At 43.4% G+C, this 20,678-nt stretch overlaps 1 protein-coding gene across 1 annotated transcript in view; it reads right to left on the bottom strand.

The window, feature by feature from the left end:
- Positions 1–15,631, bottom strand: part of MED12L (mediator complex subunit 12 like) — a 240,815-nt gene extending 225,184 nt beyond the window's left edge. Inside the window, 2 exon segments of the mRNA XM_015419617.1 lie at positions 15,523–15,613; positions 15,615–15,631. Of these exon segments, the coding sequence (XP_015275103.1) occupies positions 15,523–15,613; positions 15,615–15,631 (108 nt within the window).
- Between the last annotated feature and the right edge of the window lie 5,047 nt (positions 15,632–20,678).

Here is a 20,678-nt window from a genome sequence, read left to right as displayed (position 1 = left end):
CCCAAGATACCAACCACGTTTGAAGAACATTGGACCAGGGGGTCCAATTCTACGGGCCCCCAGCTCGCTCAGGCTTCTTGCCTCCTGCTGCCTTGGCCCTCTGGTGCACGGGTGAGTCCCCAAAGTTTGACTCTTCTTCTACAAGTCTCTGGCGCTGGAGGTATTCGCCTCCTTCCCTCCTGCCTGCTATGGCTGCATAATTGTGAGAGATTTCTTAACATAGTGTTCCTGCCAGGGAAGCTGGGGACCCTGCCCATGAGTCTCCATTTCATCCTCACAACAACCCTGTGGGGTAGGTTAGGTAGAGAAGGGGAGATTTGGCCCGGGGTCACTCAGCCAGCAGAGTGAGAATACAAACCTGGGTCTCCCCACATCAATCTGCAACTCTGACCACTGTGCAGTGCTGCCTCTACTGATCTGTAATGTTCCAGAGGTGTTGTAATGTAATACTCAGTTTCTCAAACGAGTGTATGCCTGTCTGTTGGTCCACTTAGGAGTCTTGATCCTGGTTGTGTGGTGGGCTAGTTGTGGCAAATGGTAGGGAAGCTCAGTATTTCTGTATACAGTTGTAGGGGCTTTATTGCAATGTGGTATGGCCTGATATTATGTTCTTATTCCAGTGTGGGGTGTGTGTGGGGCAATGGAAGCTGAGTGATAGGGTCTCTCCAAGTGATTGCCAGAAGTGAGATGTGTCCTGGTCTTGTGTCTTACAGATAATCTTACAAATAGTCCTTTGCATTTATATCATACTTTCAACTTTAAAAGGATCATAATGCTGATTATGTGAACTTAGGCAAATCACGAGAGGTAGAGCAGGAAGGGTTGCATCAGTGCTTAGTTCTTGTGGCCCTTTCTTACACACCCAGGGAAATGCTGATTGCCACTTTGGGGCTAGGAAGCCATTTTTCTCCAGGCCAGTTTGGCCCCCAGTGATCCTGGAGGGTTTTTTTATCATATTCTGGGCGTGGAACAGGGGTCACTGGGGTGTGTGGGGGGTATTGGTGAATTTCCCGCATAGTGCAGGGGGTTGGACTAGATGACCCTGGAGGTCCCTTCCCACTCTATGAGTCTATGATTCTATAATTCACCCAGGCTGGCTGTGGGCACGCCAGCACCTCTGTCAGGCAGAAGCGCCTGAGATCCTCCCCCTCCCCTTTTCCTTTGCCCGACTTGGAGGCAAATGGAAGGGAGAGGGGGGAAAGAATATATCCCAGGTGCTTCTGCCTGTCAGAGGGGCTGGAGCACACTTCCGGTGATGTCAGGGGGTGTGGCATATGCTAATAAGTTACGCTAATGAGCTCCTGCAGCTCTTTTTCTACGAAATGACCCCTGTGATATTCTATCAGGACTAGTGGCTTCCATCCCATTCTTAATCCATGGCCTGTTCAAACAAATTAGTGTCCTGAATTGTGGTAATGTAATCACAATATAAAAGCCACTTCAAACCATTTCAGCTCATTTGTTTGCTTAAAATCATAGGCTGTTACATTGCATCTTTCACAGATACAACAGAATTGTTTAAGACTACTGCATGGTTTTGTATAATCTAAAACTGAATTTGCAACAGAATTATTTACAAATGAAAAACATGTTATTGCTAAAATGTATAAACTCTTGTTGCAATTTGAAACAGGGTGAATGAGTGAAAGAATCTCTGATAAAATGGGGCCAAAAGTTTGGATATAATATACAAATGGAGCAATGGGGAAATATATGGATGAAGGGCCTTAAATTTAGATTGCGCTCTAGTCTTAAGGAGAAATTTTATAAAATGATGTATCAATGGTATATGTCACCAGAGAAACTAGCGAAAACATATAAGAATGTTTTGAATGCATGTTGGAAATGCAAACAAAAAGAAGGGCCATTATATGCACAATAATGGGAAAGTTCAACATTGTACACAGAGGAATGGTTGGTGAAGATGATGGAACTTGCAGAGATGGCTAAACATACTTCTTTGATTAGAGAAAATCGATTATCTACATTTACTGTTAACAGGAAGTCCCTTATAGACTTTTTGCATGAAACGGACAAAAATGAAATTATTTGTGGATTTGATTTTAGGGGGGGGATAGATAATAGAAAAAAGAGAGCTCTTTTTGTAATTATAGAGTGTTACATTTATAATTATATCTGTTGTTGAGAAAATTGGAAGCCACTTCTTCATAGTCTTCTCTTTTCTTATTTCTTTTTCTTTCTGTCCTCTTTGTTTTCTTCAACTTTTTATTTCTATTTCTTTTTTTAATATCTGTTGTTAGTTTTTATCTTTTGGTTTAAAACTTCTTAATTTTTTTTTAAAAGACAGGTGCAAACAGTGTCATAGTATAAGCAACACATTTACCTTGAATTAGAATAATAAGTCTTTTCAGACTTGCACAAAGCAATATACCTATTAAAGAGTCCCCAATAAAGCTCTCTCTGGAGAGGGCAATGTACAACATATGGATAATATCTTCCACAGCCTCGTGGCTACAAAACCAAAAACACAGCTTTATCATAAGTGTTACTGAATGTACAATGGAGGACAAATTTTTTTTGTGTGTGTTTTGTCATCAAATCACAGCTGACATATGGCAAGCTTATGGAATTTTCAGGGCAAGAGATGTTCAGAGGTGGTTTTGACATTTTCTGCCTCTACATCATGACCTTAGTATTCCTTGGTGATCTCACATCCAAAAAGTGACCAAGGTTGATCCTACTTAGCTTCCAAGATCTGACAAGATTGGGCTAGCCTGGGCTATCAAAGTCAGGGCAATGTTATCTGAAACTGAAGAGCAACAAAGTTTGATGTTTTATCACCTGATAAACAATGCTTCCTCTAAGCTGTGGAGTCTTGTGAGCAAAAATCCTACTTTGTGAACTACAGGCATTAAAGTTGTGGGTGAGTGATTTGGCTACTGCATAAATTAGTTTGCTCTGGAGCCATCCTTCCTGAGCTAAGACAAAAATGTGTCAGCCGGAGACTAAAAAACTGTGAGCTAGCTCATACTAACTAAGCTTAGAGGGAACACTGCTGATAAGTCTACAAGATACTTTTCAAACTTTTCAAACATATACCATTGTGAAAACTAAGACTGTGCACACATCAAGGTGATCAACCTCTCAGCAGCACTTCATATTACTGACTACAGGCATCCTTCTGGATTCTTTGGTATATTCCAGTAGTACCATCCCAGTAATCACCAAAATTAGTTAAATTGTCTCATCCCTACTTAGCATAGCTAAAAAAGTGACATGTCATCACTGTTGAGAAGCATTGCTTTTCTCCATTTTCAAGCAGAGGTTGGGAGATAATTGGACATTCAGAATTCTTTAATCATGTAGATGTAGAAATAAAAAGGAATGGGTGTTAAGAAGTACAAAGAGGTCTGTCTTGTCCCTCTTGTCCTAGAAATTCTATATATCAAATTATTGCACTGGCTTACCCTAGCTCAAGGACTCTGACTTGTATATAAAGCGGGGAGGGGAGGGTATAAATCAGATAAATATAGTCAGTAGGGCCTAGAGTTCCATATTGATGCTATGTTTGAAAATGTGTCTCCACAACTGCCTCCGTTCACTAAGTCAAAGGCTGTTGAAAGATCTACAGAAGCTGCATACACTTGCTAATTAGCCTATAATTTTCAGGATGCTTATTATAGCCTTTTTATGAATGGAAACAATTATATTTGATTCCTAGCCTCTAGCAATTTGCATATATATAAATAATGTAAACAATTTAGTTAAGATTAGGCTCTATCATGAACATTAGATTTGCTCCAGCTTTCATTCAGAAGACACAATGTGACCCATCAAAGGACTTATAGCAGGCATTCTTGAACATGCAGTAAAATGAAGAAAGACTCAGAAGGCCACAATGTTACCCAGAAAAGATCCATGACAACAATACCAGCAGGAAAAAATGAAAGAAAGAACTCTATAGCTCATATCTTGCTAATGTATTTTTAAATGCCTTATAGCTGGATCATAAAGAAACCTTGGCCTTTAAAGCAAGGCTGGGGGACAATTTACAGAATTCCTTGAACCTAAAATAGTAGCTGAACTGGAGCATCTAAGAAGCACGGTGAGAATTCAATCAATAGAACAAACCCCAGTACCAGCTCTCCACCTCTGTGAGAGATAGTCTGGCAATAAAATAGCCTAGACCCAACTCCATCAGCTGTACTATCAAGAAGTCATTTGTCTGTATATTACCTTCTGTCACTCACATAGCAATGCCAAAAAAAGACAACATATATATATATATAATTAATGGGAATGTGATGGACATTAGACATTCAAACACACTGGCTTACACAAGTTAGCCTCAAGCTGACACACTCCCTCCCCTCCTTGCATCCCTCCCCTCCTTGCATCCTTCCCATTACACCTGAACCGGCAAACTATGATTTGCACTGCCTTCTAAGACAGATTGGGAACCATGGCTTGATTGCAATTTCCATGTCTGTTCAGAAGATTAGGGGCAAATCAGTGTGTGCCAGTGTGGATTTTAATGGCAAACTATGGTTGTAATGGGGAGGGATGGAACTGCAGGGCATAAGAGGAAGTGGGACAGCACAACCCCAATGCTAATTCATGTAACAATTAACCTTGATTCATTTGGTGTTAATGTATTTAAAAAGTATACCTGCACTCTGAACCTTTCTGAGCTAACAAATCAGCTGATAATTGCTTCAATAAAATGGGGGAAACCCACAATAAATAAGCCAAAAAAAAAACAGATTTAAAACTACAATAGTAGAAAAATATCAACTGAAAATTAGGGCCTGAAACTGCCTTACACTGAATCAGGTTATCAGTGCATTAAAGTCAGTACTGTCTACTCAGATTTACAGCAGCTCTCCAGAGTTTGGGGCAGAGATATTTCATATCAGCTACTACCAGGGCCATTTAACTGGAGATGCTGGGGTTGAACCTGGGACCTTCAGCATGCCAACAGATGCCCTGCCGCTGGGCCACAGCCTCATCCCTTGTAGGAAGGGAAAAGTTTTAGCCTGGTACCTAGAACTACCAAGGCGCTCTGAGCACCAAGGAAGCCTCTGCTGAGTGTTCCTTATGTGGAACCCCACAACAGAGAAGACTCTTTCAGGTCCATCCTGAGGTTGGGACACACAAACAAAATGGCCAGCACTATGTCAGTAAGGAACTCCCAAAGCACTCACAAGAATCCATCTGAAGCAACATAAGAACATAAGAGACGCCAATGTTGGATCAGGCCAAAGGCCCATCCAGTCCAACACTCTGTATCACACAGTGGCCAGAAATACCAGGTGCCATAAGGAGGTCCACCAGTGAGGCCAGGACAAGGCCCCCCCCCGGTTGCCCCCCCCCCCCAAGCACCAATTTTACATTGGAATATTACTCATATATGTTATTGTTAGTGAACACACAGCATGCCTAAGATGTCTGACCTACAGCTGGAAGAAACCCCCTCAAATGAGATAACGCGCGGTTGCACGATCAGACGTCCCGTGGAGGTCCCGTGGTTAGGAAGGAGGTGCCGATCAGATGGCTAGGCAGCAGCAGGACTACTGAATGGCCAGCGGGACATCACGGCCCAGACAGGCCCTGTGGAAGGGCACCGGGTCCCGTGGGCCGCCAGCACTGGAGGCCAGGCCGAGGAGGCCAACGGGACAGACACCTCCGCCTCCAGAGTGGTCCAGGAGATCCTCCTGGCTCCGCTCCGGAGGTCTGAAAAGGCACTTCGCAGAGCCACCTACACGCGTGCTCCTCCTCCTCTTCCACCGTCAAAACCGGGAGGCGACGCTGATGGCCAGGAACGACCCCCCCCCCGCTGCTGCCACCCCCAACGGCGGAGAAACCCAGACCCGCCCTCAAGGACCAGAGTGCAATGTTCCCTCTAAACTGAGTTTTTTAGCCTCCAGCTCACACATGTTTGTCTTCGCTCAGGAAGGAGGGCTCCAGAGCAAACTAATTTATGCAGTAGCCAAATTGCTCACCCACAACTTTAATGCTAGTAACTCACTAAGTAGAACTTTTGCTCACAAGACTCCACAGCTAAGAGGGAGCATTGGACACATGGCCTGCGTTCACCATCCAAGGGCCTCCAGCAGGCTCGATGGGGACGGGGGAGGAGGGGAGCATGCGGCCTGGCCCTGATGAGCCCATGGGGGGGGAGAGGCAGGAAGGAGCGCCCAGCCTGCACTCATCCTCCAGCGGGCTCGATGGGGGAGGAGGACTGTGCGCAGCCTGGTCCCAACAAGCCCACGGGGGGGAGGTGGGAAGGAGCGCCCAGCCTGCACTCACCACTCTAAGATCCTCCAGCAGGCTGATGGGGGGAGGAGAAGGGAAGCACGCAGTCCGGCCCCACAGCTGGGAGGGACTTCCAACAGGCACATGGACTGCACTCACCATCCAAGGGCTTAACTCCAGCAGTCCCATGGGGGGGGGGAGAGGTGTGTGCATCCTGAGTCCACCATCCAAGGCTTCCAGGAGAGATGCCACCCTCCAGGTAAGACCTGGGCAGGGAATCCCCCGCAAATTATTACAGCTCAACTCCATATAAATTAGTTCCCCTGGAAAAATGGATGCTTTGGAGGGTGGGCACTGGCATTCTACCCCACTGAGGTTCCTGTCTTTCCAAAGCTCCACTTTCTAACCTCAGTTGCTCAGTTGGATTGAAGAATTTTCAGAAAAAGCAAGCTGCTGAAAGCTGTGCAAAAAGAGCCAAAACCTCCCATGGCACTTCCTGCATGGGTGGTTATTATGGGGTAGGGATGCCAGCCTCCAGGTGGGACCTGGGGATCCCCTGGAACACCTCATCTCCAGACTACAGAGATCAGTTCCCCTGGAGGAAACGGAAGCTTTGGAGGATGGACTTGGCATTGTACCCCACTGAGGCCCCTGTCCTCCCCAGGCACCATCCTGAAACCTCCTGGAGTTTTCCAACCTGGATCTGGCAACCTAATCCTCCATCACCCGCCCGCCCCCACCAGCAACTGTCAGCTGATAAAGAGAAGAAGAAGAGAAGAGATTGGATTTATACCCCGCCCTTCACAACCCAAAGGTGTCTCAGAGCGGCTTACAAACTCCTTTCCCTTCCCCTCCCCACAACAGACACCCTGTGAGGTGGTTGGGTCTGAGAGAACTCTGACACAAACTGCTCTTTTTCAAGGACAGCTGTGCCAGAGCTTGTGACTGACCCAAGGCCACATCAGCAGGTGCAAGTGGAGGAGTGGGGAATCAAACCCGGTTCTCCCAGATTAGAGTCCATACACTTAACCACTACACCAAACTGGAAGGGGCAAAGGAAGGGGCAAAGGATTCAGCCCATGGGAGAGGGGGTGGAGGAAGGGGATTTGGCTTTCTTTGTGCTTCATTTAGGGAAATCCATCCCCGTCCCTCTTTCCTCTCTCTGTCTCTTTGTAAAGTCTGCAAGACTGCCCAGCCAGATTCTAGTGGCCTTTTAAATGGAATTTGACTTAATTCTGTTTCTACTTATAATGTTTAAGGTTTAAATCTTTCCTAAACTGTGTTCTAAAAGAATGCATTCTGAGCTTTTACAAGGTTATGGTAGTACAAAAAACTAATGTATGCAATAGTCAAATGAAATATTAAAATCAAATATAAGTAAAGTTATACATATGACTTGTAACAGCTAGTAGTTCATATTTCATGTTGGTATGTTTTATATGTATTATTCTTAAAATATAGTTTAAATATAATTTGAAAGAATTTATTCTGAGATTTTTACAAGGTTATGGAAGTAATCTTCTAAAAAAACTAATTTACATGATAGTTTAATGTGGACTCGCTCACAAGTAGACTCGCTCACAACTTTAATGCTGCTAGGGTTTTTTTGCTCATGAGGTAAAATTTCTGCTCACAACACTGTGAAGCTTAGAGGGAACATTGGTCAAGAGGTGCCTCAACAATTTTTGTATTGCCTCTCACTGGTCTTGATTACAATGGGCTTAGACAGACGTAGCCCTGACCTGGATAACACAGGCTAGTCTGATTTCATCAGATCTCAGAAACTAATCAGGGTCAACCCAAGTTAATACTTGGATGGGAGATGACCAAGGAAGTCTAGAGTATCTACACAAAGGGGAAGGAAACTACAAACTACCATTAAACACCTCTTGCCTTGAAGACTATGTGGTTGCCATAAGTCAGCTGCAACTTGACAGCAAAAAAAGACAGAAGAAACTCTGCATAGGATTATATTGTAGGTCTCCTAAAACAATTCTGGAAGAAAAATCAGAAAGTCTTATGATGCCACTATATTGGCAGCACACACACACACCCAATTATGCAGAATTTCAAACCCTGGCTCTTTAAGGAGCTTACACTTGTAAACTGTGCTTTGGGGTTACAACAAGCAAGATGATTTTCATTCCATTCAGACCTGCTTCAGCTACATCTTGAGCAGCATAATACAGCAAAGCCTTGGACATTAACACAGCCTCAGTACACTGTTTGTTACAGCCTAAAACATGTCAATTTACAGTGCACAGGTGCTGGGAGTTTTGCCCACCTACTGGTCTCCACACAGGAAAAAGCCATCAAAATCACTGTACTGAGTACCAAGAGACCAGAAACAAATGAGAAATGTCTGAATTGCAACCCTTCAGCGTTCTGCATATGAAGCCTGTTTACTCAGAAGCAAGGCCCATTGAATTCAATGTGACTTAACTAGCTAGTAAAAAGATGGCAGCATTCATTTTCAGATAAGGTAGCTCTTTTATAATTTGTGGTTCTTCATCTAGTGTGATTTGTGCATCAGATGAGATACCAGCAAACATCACCCTCAGATAAACAAACTGGGACCCAAGGATGTTATAGAGAAAGGAGAGTTTGTAAACCTTTTCATTAAATACATAAATGCATGTGAATAGGTATACTTTATACTTAGAAGTTGCTTTAAGAGCCAACTAGATGCAACACTCCACACACCTTAAGCGAGGAGGAGGACGGTTCTTTTGTTTTTCAGTAAAACAGATAAGGAAAGCTAAATTCTTATCTGGATTAACTCCTGACAGCTAACCCCACCACCACCTATATGTAAGGTCTTGTTTCACTGTATCTTAAGAAGTGTGCATGCACATGAAAGCATATACCTTGAATAAAACTTTGTTGGTCTTAAAGGTGCCACTGGGCTCAAACATTGTTCTCCCAGCATAAGAGCTGAGTTGGGAAACAAATGCTTGAAGCAATGGAGTGTAGGGAAGTTAGAAGGAGAAAGCAGGGTTTAGCTTCCTCACACATGCACTCCATGTTTGGTTAAAAATATACCTTCTACCACCACTTCATATAGGAATGGGCCAACAATAAATTCATATGGATATCCCCCCACCCGTTCATGACATTCAGATTTATTCAAAGCATGCATTAGAGGGATTCAGTGGTAGAGCATCCACTTTACATACAGAAGGTCCCTGGTTAAATTCCCAGCATCTTCTTTTAAAAGCCCATGATGTGAAAAACCTTTGTCTGGTACCCAGTATCAGATAGAGTGGACAGTTAACAGAGTGGACAGTGTTAATACTGACAGATCAGTGGTCTGACTCAAGATAAGGTATCTTTATGTCTGGACTAATCAAAAAACATTTTTAGCTATTGAAGCAAGAATGTCTTAACATACAAAATAAAACCTAGAATGGGTTTAGCAGTACCTAAACTTTGGTTTGATAAATGGGTCCTGCTTATGTGAACCAGCTCAGCACCTACTAGCGTGGAAACATTTAATATAATTCACATCACAATGCTAACTTAAATATGTCAGATAATTATTATTAGTTTTAACATTCAGTGGTTCAATGGCTCGCACTAAAAAGAGACTGCATGTACAAGAAGTTGAATGGTGGGAAGGGAAAGTTATATATTAATCCTGGATTGTTTTATGTTACTGAGAAATAGAACATTTAAAAACCTTATAAGGACTAAATTAAAAAGACATCCATTGTCTTCACCAGTTGCACATCTTCCAATCTCATACTTTCAAACCCCTCCTCACCCTAGTGATGTAAACTGTTCTGAAGCCATAAAGTGGGGGAAAACATTTTCTCTCTGCAGGGAAAGGGCTATAAGGAGGAATGACATTTGTAGGGACACTGAAACTTTTCCAGTTTTTTTAATCAGATGTAGACTTTTCTACTTTAAGAACACAGAATAAGTTTTATATAACATGATACATAAAACTGAACTGTTTGTATTCTGAAATTTAAAAGGATTGGTTTTATTCAAGTAACAATTACAAATATACCCAGAGATGGAGCAGCAAGCTGCAAGATGAATTTGTGGCAACTGCAAAAATAACAAAAAGAATAAAATAGAAATTCTGAACCTTGCAGCAAAGCAGAAAGTTTTTATGTATCTGAACTTAAAAATAGTCTCTAGATAATGGCAGGAACACAGACAAGAAACAATGCAAAAACAAGGAACACCTTTTTACTTCAAGCAAGAATGGGGTAAGTCTATGCACTAGAAACAAGTCTTCTAAATTATCCTTAGGATCAAAACATTCACTTTTATCTTCACAAACTTCTCAGAACTGACAATTTGTACAGACTGAAACAAATTTCTCTACTGTTATCATACATCAGCTTGCTTTTGTTTTTGATTTGGTGTATATATTTTGTTTCATCAGTCGAAAAAGCTGGAAGAATCTGAAACACACCAGAGGACCCGAATTAAACATATTCAGTATTATATAGGAGATGTAATTACCCAGATCTGTTAATTCATTATATAGGTATCATTTTTAAAACCTTGCCTTAAAAAGCATTGACCATACTAACAGAGAAAATATTTCAAATGAGTTATGTGTTTTTCAAGATTTTTAATTTTACCATCCTTTTTTTCAAAAGGTCTAAAAATTGGAACATATGGGGGGGGGTCTAATTTTCTAGGTCTTCACATCACTACTTCAGCTACCTACTTCACAACTAGGACACTGGGATCATGCCACACTCTGCTCTGTCTGGAATTCTCTAAGGTTAATCACCAGAGATGCAGAACAAATTTTGAGTCCAACGGCACCTTGAAGACCAACAAAAGTTTATTCAAGGTATGAGCTTTCATGTGCATGCACACTTCCTCAGTTATGAACTAGAGATCAAATTGCCAACATTCGCTGGATTATGGAGAAAGCAAGAGAGTACCAGAAAAACATCTACTTCTGCTTCATTGACTATGCTAAAGCCTTTGACTGTGTGGATCACAAACTATGGCAGGTCCTTAAAGAGATGGGAGTACCAGACCACCTCACATGTCTCTTGAGAAACCTGTATAAGGGTCAAGAAGCGACAGTTATAACCGGATATGGAACAACTGATTGGTTTTGCATAGGAAAAGGAGTATGACAAGGATGTATATTGTCACCTTGCTTATTTAATATATATGCAGAGTACATCATGCGAAATGCTGGCCTGGATGAATCACAAGCAGGAATTAAGATTGCTGGGGAAAAGATCAACGACCTCAGATATGCAGACGATACCACTCTAATGGCAGAAAGTGAAGAGGACCCAAAGAGCCTCTTACTCAGGGTAAAAGAGGAGAGCGCAAAAGTGGGCTTGAAGCTCAACATCAAAAAAAACTAAGATCATGACATCTGGCCCCATCACTCCTTGGCAAATAGAAAGGGAAGTCGTGGAAGTAGTGACAGATTTCACGTTCCTGGGATCCCAGATCACCACAGACAGTGACAGCAGACATGAAATTAAAAGACGCCTGCTCCTTGGGAGGAAAGTGATGGCAAACCTAAACAGCATGATAAAAAGTAGAGGCATCACCCTGCCAACAAAAGTCCGCATGGTCAAAGCAATGGTATTCCCAGTAGTCATGTATGGCTGCGAGAGTTGGACTATAAGGAAGGCCGAGCACCAAAGAATAGATTCTTTCGAAATATGGTGCTGGAGAAGACTCTTGAGAGTCCCTTGGACTGCAAGAAGATCAAATCAGTCAATCCTAAAAGAAATCAACCCTGGCTGTTCCCTGGAAGGCCAGATAATGAAACGGAAGCTCAAATACTTTGGCCACCAAATGAGAAGGGAGCACTCACTGGAGAAGACCCTGATGCTGGGAAAGATTGAAGGTCAAAGAAGACGGGGATGGCAAAGGATGAGATGGTTAGACAGTGTCACAGATGCAACGAACATGAAACTGAGCCAACTTCAGAGGACGGTGGAAGACAGGAAGGCCTGGCGTGATCTGGTCCATGAGGTCGCAAAGAGTCAGACTCGACTGTGCGACTGAACAACAACAACAAATCTGAATTCTACATCCTTTCAAAATCTGCTGCTCATCAACCATTCCATGTAGACATGTCCCATACTGATCAAACCCTTATTGGGTAGATGTCCTGCTGGCCATGATAATTCATCTCTAAGGATATGCTACCCCAGGGATGCCATCAAAAACTTGTCTGCAGTGAGCAACATATTAAAGATTAACAATTTCACTGCAGTATAAGCCTTCATAATACACAACCCATATTATCGGTTCCAACTATATAAGACTCTGGCTCACAAAAGCTTACATCACATTAAATTCATTAGTCTTGAGCACATCCTAAGACTGTTATTTTGCCTGCAGCAGACCAATACAGTTACCTCACTGGCATTTGTGGCAAGTAACATCCTCATGTATCTTCACAGCTGTACACACACTCATTTTCTACTAGTTACTGTTCATATCAGCACCACATTGCCAGTCTATACACCCTCATACAACGTGAACAGCTGGAGAGGGAATCATGACTCAGTAATAACAACCTACATGGTAAATAAGCCATCAGCAGTTCAAATTCAACACAAAGTCGTCGACCCCCCCCAAAGCCTGATGAAAACAATAGAAAAACCAGAACACTAATTCTATAAAGCTTGCCAGAGATTACCATCACAAACTTCATATTGGGATGGGTGTCAAATGTTTTACTGTGACTTTCCACAAGGCAAGAAAGCAATTATTTGGCCCATTACAAAGCTCAAAACATCACACACCAGCCTATGCTGGTCATTTTGAGAGCCCACTGACCACTTCTGTCTTCAGTCCACAGAAAAACAGGCCAAATAAAAATGGAGAGAACAGCACCTCATGAAACTACCAACTTATCCATAGGGAGGGATGCTAGGGTATCAAGGAAAGGGAAGCAGATGTTTCAAGGGTAGCTGAATATTGGCAGTCAAGACAAGAAACACAGTACCACAGCAAACACTCCCATAATAAATACAGGACTTGGATCTGATATCAAACTGTAGTAATGAACTGTGCCCTTGCATTGATACTGAGACCCTTAAGCTCAATCCTACGCATTTACACCTGCATAGTAACTTTTATGTTTAGCTATATAATACAAAGATAGCAAAGAACAGACTGGTTAGTTTATGTAGAATTATACAATAATCCATTCTGTAACTGAGAAGTATTATAATAGCAGTTTTCCCTGATAAAGTGAGATAGCTGAAGTTCTATTATTAACATGAGGAGCAGGCTCATCAATTCCTTTTTTAGTGATCCATATGGTTACTTTCAAGAATAGAAACTTTGTATGAGAATGTAGGTACAATTTTTTTTTTCAAAAACTGACATTGAGCATAATTTCTTTATGCTTTAAGAGACCTCAGCCTTCCTTAATAAAAGCCAAAAAAATGGTGCACTAGTCAAATACAAAGTAATAGTAAATCTGAAGAATCACAAACTTTTTCTGCAAAACCTGTAGACCTTCTAGAATACATAAGTTACCAAACTTCATCATGTCTGACTTTCACAGTACCATCATACATGGATTTACACTGTTATAAATCCATTGAAGTAAATGGGTTTATAACGATGTAACTTTGCTTACAATGGCAGTGTTACTTTAACATAAAGAAATTATTGTAAAACATTTACTTGAAAGAAGTTTTTAACTGAGAGAATATGCTTTTCCAATGCACAGTTCAAGTTATCCATACAAGCCCCACAGCAATTTGGAAAACACCCCTGATTCTTTCTAAGGAAACACCAAATTATAGCTACCATTCAGGACACCATTGTGCACAGTGGCAGCTTCACATGGGAGCTCTAACATTTGCATGCCGCAAAGCCATACTGATTGGTCCAGTTGCATAGGGAGATATTCCATTCAAATACTGCCCATTTCTGAGTAGCACTGAAGTGGAGACTGTCCATGGGAAAGACCCATGTGGTATACGAACAGGGCTCTAGTCGGGGGGGAGCTCTCAGGTACGGAGCTCCGGAAGAGAACCTCTAGGGGGCGGGGCGGTCATGTGGTGAAGCCCCGCCCCCTTCTTTACCCCGCCCTCTGCTTCGATCCTCATTCCGTTTGGGAATGAGGATGAAGCAGGAGGGTAAGTAGCCGGGCCTTCTGACACACTTCCGGTGATGTCAGGGGGTGTGGCCTTCTGTCACTTCCGGTGATGTCAGGGGGCGTGGCATATGCAAATAAGTTATGCTAATGAGTTATGCTAATGAGCTCCGGCAGCTCTTTTTCTACAACAAGACCCCTGTATACGAACATTACAGCCCCCACATAGAACCACTACCACCCAAAAGCAGAGAAACTTACTTCAAAAATACAACATCCATTATAACACGACAGAATTGACCTGTTAAGAAATAGTGTATGAATAACTTACGACTTTAATCTTAAGAGGGAAGAAATTAGTTACAAACAGGTAGCAGGTGAGTTAAGGAAACAAACAAATCCCTTGACAAATGGTAGGCCAGCATTATAACAAGCCTGTGTTTCCCCTTAAGCAATTATCTGTTAATTGCTGTGTAGCATACCTAGGTAACATCATGGTTACTGTATTGGACCAGCTAACGTCATTTAAAAGAAAACAATACCGAGTGCAGGTGTTTTGAAGTTACCTGCTTGAGGGAGATTTTTTCTTTCTCTCCCCTCCCCAAGAAATCAAGCGAAGCAGTACCTGCCACTAACCAGCTTTCAAGTTACTTGCCCATTTGCTATCCATGCTCCCATCATGTACACAGTCACACACCACAGCACTAGTTTACCACGGGTTTTCCAAAGCATGGGGGGGGGGAACCCAGTCAAAGACGGGGGAGGGGGGAAAGCATTACACGGGAATCGGCTTCCCCATGGGGGAGGGGTGCTCTTATTCACACAGGTCTAGCAGAGCTGGCCCAGGCGGCTCCATACCCGGCTGCCAGCGGTGCTGGTTTTAGTGGCATAAAATGCAAGTCAGTGTTGGGGGGGGGGGAGAAGAGCAGCGCATTTTCCCTGTGCAAAGCCGACATTTTTCAAAAGTTTAGGGGGGTGCGCTGAGGAGAGAAGATGGGAGAGGGGGCGGGGAGCCAGCAGCAGGCGAGCCCAGAGCGCGTCAGGCCCAGACAGTCAGCGGACCCCCTCCCCCCGGCTAACCAGAGGCTCCCTGCCCCACAGGCTGCCCCAGTCTGAGCGCAGCGCAGCTCTAGGGCGTAAAGGCGCTTTTTTTTTCTCCCTCAGCTCCCCTCGCCAGCCTCCCCTCCCCCCTCGCTCAGGTGGCAGCCGGGCAAACTTCTCCCCCTCGCCAGGTGCGCGCCACTCACCTCCTTCTGCTTGGGGTCCTGCGGGTAGACGTCGGGTGGCCCCAAGCGGGCTCGTTTGAGGGGTCTCTGTTCATAGCTCAGGAGCCCGAAGGCGGCCATGATCTCTCATGTTAGCCGGCGAAATGAATGAGAGAGAGTTGGAGATGGAGCAGCCTTTGAGCACCAGGGAGCAGCACTTGGCTGGCAGACAGACTCCCCCTCTGGGTCTGGCTCTTTTCCTACAGGGAAGAGAGCGAGGCAGAGGCGGGCTGGGATGCTGCACAAACGCAACCCACCCACAGAGGCGACTGCCGACCGACCCCCCCCCCCCCCCCCCCCCCCCCCCCCACCCCACAGCAACCGCCAACACTACCACAAGACCCCCCCCCCCCCCCGAAGGTGATGTTGCTTTCTCTTTCAGCTGTCTGGGGGTGGGGGGTGGGGGGGGAGATTGTGTGCAACAAAAAAAAATCTTTCAAACAGGGAGGGAATTTTATTTTCCCCACCCCCTTCCTTCTCCCTGGTGGGGTAGCTGTCTGGTGAACGAAAACAGATTAAAATGGTGTCCATACAGAAACTCACCATCTTGTCATCTGAAGTAACTCACTCCCAGTTGCAACCCTACCACCTACTGACATGGCCTAGAATCCCCACTCTTGCATTGAAGGAGTGGGGAAATCTGCCTGAATTTGAGTCTGAAGAGTCAGAAGATCCATTCCCATTGCTGAGTTTAGTTATACACCTTTGCTGTTGATTGCTTTTTTTAAAAAAACACCCCATAGAACCCTATTACTTGATCTAGAGTTAACTACCACTACCTAGTTCTGTACTCACAGCACACATTAGAAGCCTTTCCACAATAGACTGGTGGGAGGAACATTTAACCACATTGCTGAGAGTGCAAAGGGTTAGCTGCATGATGTTGAGAGCTAAGTAATCTCTATCAAGTGATCCCTGAAGCCTATTGATATGCATTCTTACTGAGAAGTCCCATAGAGTTCAATGGAGTTTATTCCTGAATAAACATGCAGAAGATTGCAGGCTCTTAGTGGACTTGGTAGCTCTCCTTCAGATTGCACTAAGGGCTGAAATCAAAGCTGTCCTTCCAGATGTATAAAGTAACTTCTGGTTATGGAATGACTATTTTATGCTAGTCAGGCAAGAAAGGTAAAACCAAATCCAAATACTTACTTACTCAAGAGTTTGCACAGCCTCTTGCACAAGTAAAAGCATAGGAATTGTGTTCTCCTTGTGTAAGCATTTGCAAGCAATTCTTGTGCATGCATTTGTGGAACAGGAAGGACATTCTAGTTCCAGAGAAATTAACACTTTCCAAGAAGCTGACAATAAATGACATCCCAAAAGGGGCGAAGGACAACAGTCCAATATTATGCAAGTCTAGTTCAGAATAAAATCCTACTGAGTCAAAAGGCATGTATTAGACCCTTCATGTGATCCAATGCGAAATCTTCAATCAGTTCTGCTAATCTTGGTTGTGTTTGAGCTTCCCTACCCCATGTAGTTGTGGCTAACTCAAAAGTCCGCTCTATCATTGCTTACTTTATAATGGTGATTGACACACAGAAAAGCTCTATAGAAAATATCTCCCGGGTTTTGAAAGCTATACATACACAGGTGAGGTATCTGCCTGGAAGGACAAATTAAATTTGCAGTTCCCTCCCTCTGCATTTATACAGTAGCCAGCCTTTAACCTGCAAAGTAAAAGCTCCAAACCTCAAACTACTTACTTTAAGTTTCATTTTATAGAGTTGCCAACTCTGGCTTGGGAAATACCTGGAGATTTTGGGGGTGGAGCCTAAGGAAGGTTGGGTTTGGGGAGAGGAGGGACTTCAGTGGGATGTAATGCCATAGAGCTCACCTTCCAGAGTGACCATTGTTTTCCAGGCAAGCTGATCTCTGCTGCCTGGAGATCAGTTGTAATCCCAGGAGATCTCCAGCCACCACCTGGAGACTGGCGACCCTACATTTGTAGATAGGGTTGCCAACAGACTCAGAGAACAGCTATCTTGTACCTTTAATGAAGACCTAATAGAACAGTATTTAACAGATGGTGTAATTTATCGACATGCCATGAAAAGCTTTAACTGGCCAATTCTATACATTATTATGGGACAGGACTTTTTTTCTAAAGGCCCACTGGCAACCCTATTTGCAGGCTATGCTTTTGACCTTCCCTGCTACAGCTTTTATTTTTGAAATTTTAATCAGGTGATGGGACCCTGTTTTTAACATTTTAAACTTTCTGTGGCAATATTTAGTGGGTGTATTATATAAGTCTTAAATTAGTGAAAGGGTGTGGAATATAATCCAGTATATCCACACATTATTTGTTGTAGCAGTATGACCTATAAGATACTGATCCTGAAAATACTGACATGTAGCAAACATTTGACTTAACATTACCAATGAAGTTTTTAGGACTACATGCAGATCATTGTGGAAATGTTGTTTCCTGTCTTGATACTGCTTTAAAAATAATATATACAGCAGACACATATAGAAATATAAAGGCATAGATGATAAAAACAGAACACACACTTGGCCCAGTTTTGACTAGAGTAGCTAATTTTTAGTTTTCAATAACATTAACTCAATCTACTTGCTGTTTTATTCACTCACAGTTTGCTAATGGATGCACAAATGGCAAAATAGACACATTCACAGTCTTCACTCATGACAGTGAAAATATATAAACAGATGTATATTGAGAGTGTTGGTGTAAGATCTGGGACACCCAGGTTTGAATCTCTGTTATTCCGCCATAGCTGCTGCTGGGTGACCTTGTGACAGTCACTCTCTAAACTACCTTCCAAGATTGATGAGGAGAGGATAAAATGGAGGAGAAGAGACAAATGTTGTAAGCTGCTTTGGGTCCCAATTGGGAAGAAAAGTGAGGTACAGATATCTAAACACGTTCATCAATAAGCTTGCTGAAATGGTTGTGTGACTGCCTCAGCTCCACTCAGAACTCAAACCTTCTGATGCCACACTCCTAAAATGGGTAGATGAGTATTGAATGTTGACTTGGGTGCACTCTGAAGCACATCATTCAACTGCTTGGGCTTGTGGCCTGCTGCAACTGGGATTTACTGACGACCTATCTCAGCACTTAATCTTGGGTGAATTCATTATCAGTTTCTTTCTCACTGTGTTTCACACCATTTCACCTGTCTTCCTCTTTCCACACATTGTAAAATGGCTGCTTGGTCCATCTTGTAGTAGTGGTCAAGGCAGCCATAGTGGCAAACGTAACGAAGAGCAGACTGGAAAATCAACATCTTGGACAAATGTCCTGTTTTTCTAATGTATGAGTTATTCTATAGTACAGATGCAGTTACCTATGAATGGACACATTGCATGGAACATGTGGAATAAAATATGTAGGATACTGGAAGCATTCCACAGTATGACACAATAAACCAATTGTTTGTTTAAACGACAGTTTATGCAAAAATGTCTCTCTAGTCTCCCAGATGAAATTAATAATGCACAAACTCTAGTTTAAGGTCGGTAGCTTTGTTAACCTGTCTGTAGCAATAGAAAAGAGCAAGAGTCCAGTACAAGCTTAAAGACTAACAGAATTTGTGGCAGGGTATGAGCTTTTGTGAGTCAGTGCTCACTTCTTCATATCTGAGCTGTGAGACACAGAGGCTCTAAACCACACAGAGTTCTGTATTTGCTGCTTTCTTTTTTCCTTTTATTAGGAAAAGTTATATGCCATCTCTCCAGAGATCTTCATGAGGCAGCTTACAATTAAAACAATAAAACAAAGCCATTAAACCACAATCCACCTGTGTTTTCCACCCTTGTCCTTCCTGGCTGATAAAAACTGCCGAGGGGACTGACCAAGTAAGGGGAGTAGGAAATGCTTCCTTGAGAGTGGGAGTTATGCTGCCCATGTTCATGGAGGCAGTCATTAGACCTGTTCTGGGGGCAAAAAACCCTCCCTGAGTCCTTCTGCATTGGAGAACTCCCACTTAGTCTCCAATCTTCCATTCTTGGGCAAGGTGCTTGACTGGGGGGGTTGCTTCTCAGCTCCAGGGGTTCTTGCAAGGGACTGATTTTCTGCAGCCATTTCAATCTGGCTTCAGGCCAGGATTTGGAACAGAGACTACTTTGGTCAGCTTGCTTGATGACCTCCATTAAGAACTAAATAGGGGAATGTGACCCTAATAGGTTTGTTGGATCTCTCAGTGGCCTTAGATACTATCAACCATAGTATCTTACCAAGCTGCCACTCAGTGGTGGTACCAAGGTGCACCATGTTACAGTGGTCTGAGTCCTATTGGGGGTGGCAGTCTCTGAAGGTAGTTTTGGGGATTCCTGCTCTGCCCCATGGCTATTGGCCTGTAGAATTCCACAGGGTTTAATCTGATCCATCATGCTCTTTAATAGTGACAGCAAGCCATTGGGAAAGGTCATCAGGAGGTATGGGCTGCGGTGTCACCAATATGCAGATGATACCCGGCTCTATCTTTTGTTTCCACCTAATTCCGAGGATACTGTTAATGTTCTGAACCAGTGCTTGGAGTCAATAATGAACTGGATGAGGGTGAACAAACTGAAACTTAATCCTGACAAGACAGATGTTCTCTGAGGTGGTAGAAAGGTAGACCAGGTCCCTGTTTTGGATGGAGTTACTCCCCCATGAAAAGCCAGGTTCACAGCCTGGGAGTACTGCTTGACACAGCAGTCACCTTAAAAACACAGGGGGCTGCAGTGGGTTGGAGTGCTTTTGCCCAGCTCAGCTGGTGTGTCAGCTGCATCAATTCCTGAGTTAGTCACATCTAGGCTAGCCATAATGATGCATGCCTTAATTATATCTAGACTGGACTTCTGCAATGCTTTGTGCTTGGGGCTACCCTTTAAGAGTGTTCAGAAGCTGCACCTAATGCAGAATGCTGCAGCCACACTGCTGGTCAGGGCCAGCTACCAGAAGCATGTGATCCCAATACTACAGAAATTACACTGGCTACCAATATGTTCCCAAGGCCAATTCAAGGTATTGGTTTTGTTGTTTAAAGTCTGACATGGCTTGGGACAGGGGCATCTGAAGGACCATCTTCTCTCATAAATTCCTGCCCAGGAATTATGATCACAGGACTGTCCCACCAACCAAAGAAGCTTGTTGTGTGGGCACAAGAGAAACCACCTTT

Source organism: Gekko japonicus, unplaced genomic scaffold, assembly GCF_001447785.1.
Source record: "Gekko japonicus isolate JY-2015 unplaced genomic scaffold, Gekko_japonicus_V1.1 scaffold1161, whole genome shotgun sequence".
Lineage (NCBI taxonomy): Eukaryota > Metazoa > Chordata > Lepidosauria > Squamata > Gekkonidae > Gekko > Gekko japonicus.
The sequence above is the reverse complement of the archived record's forward strand: the minus strand, read 5'-3'. Positions and strand labels throughout refer to the sequence as shown.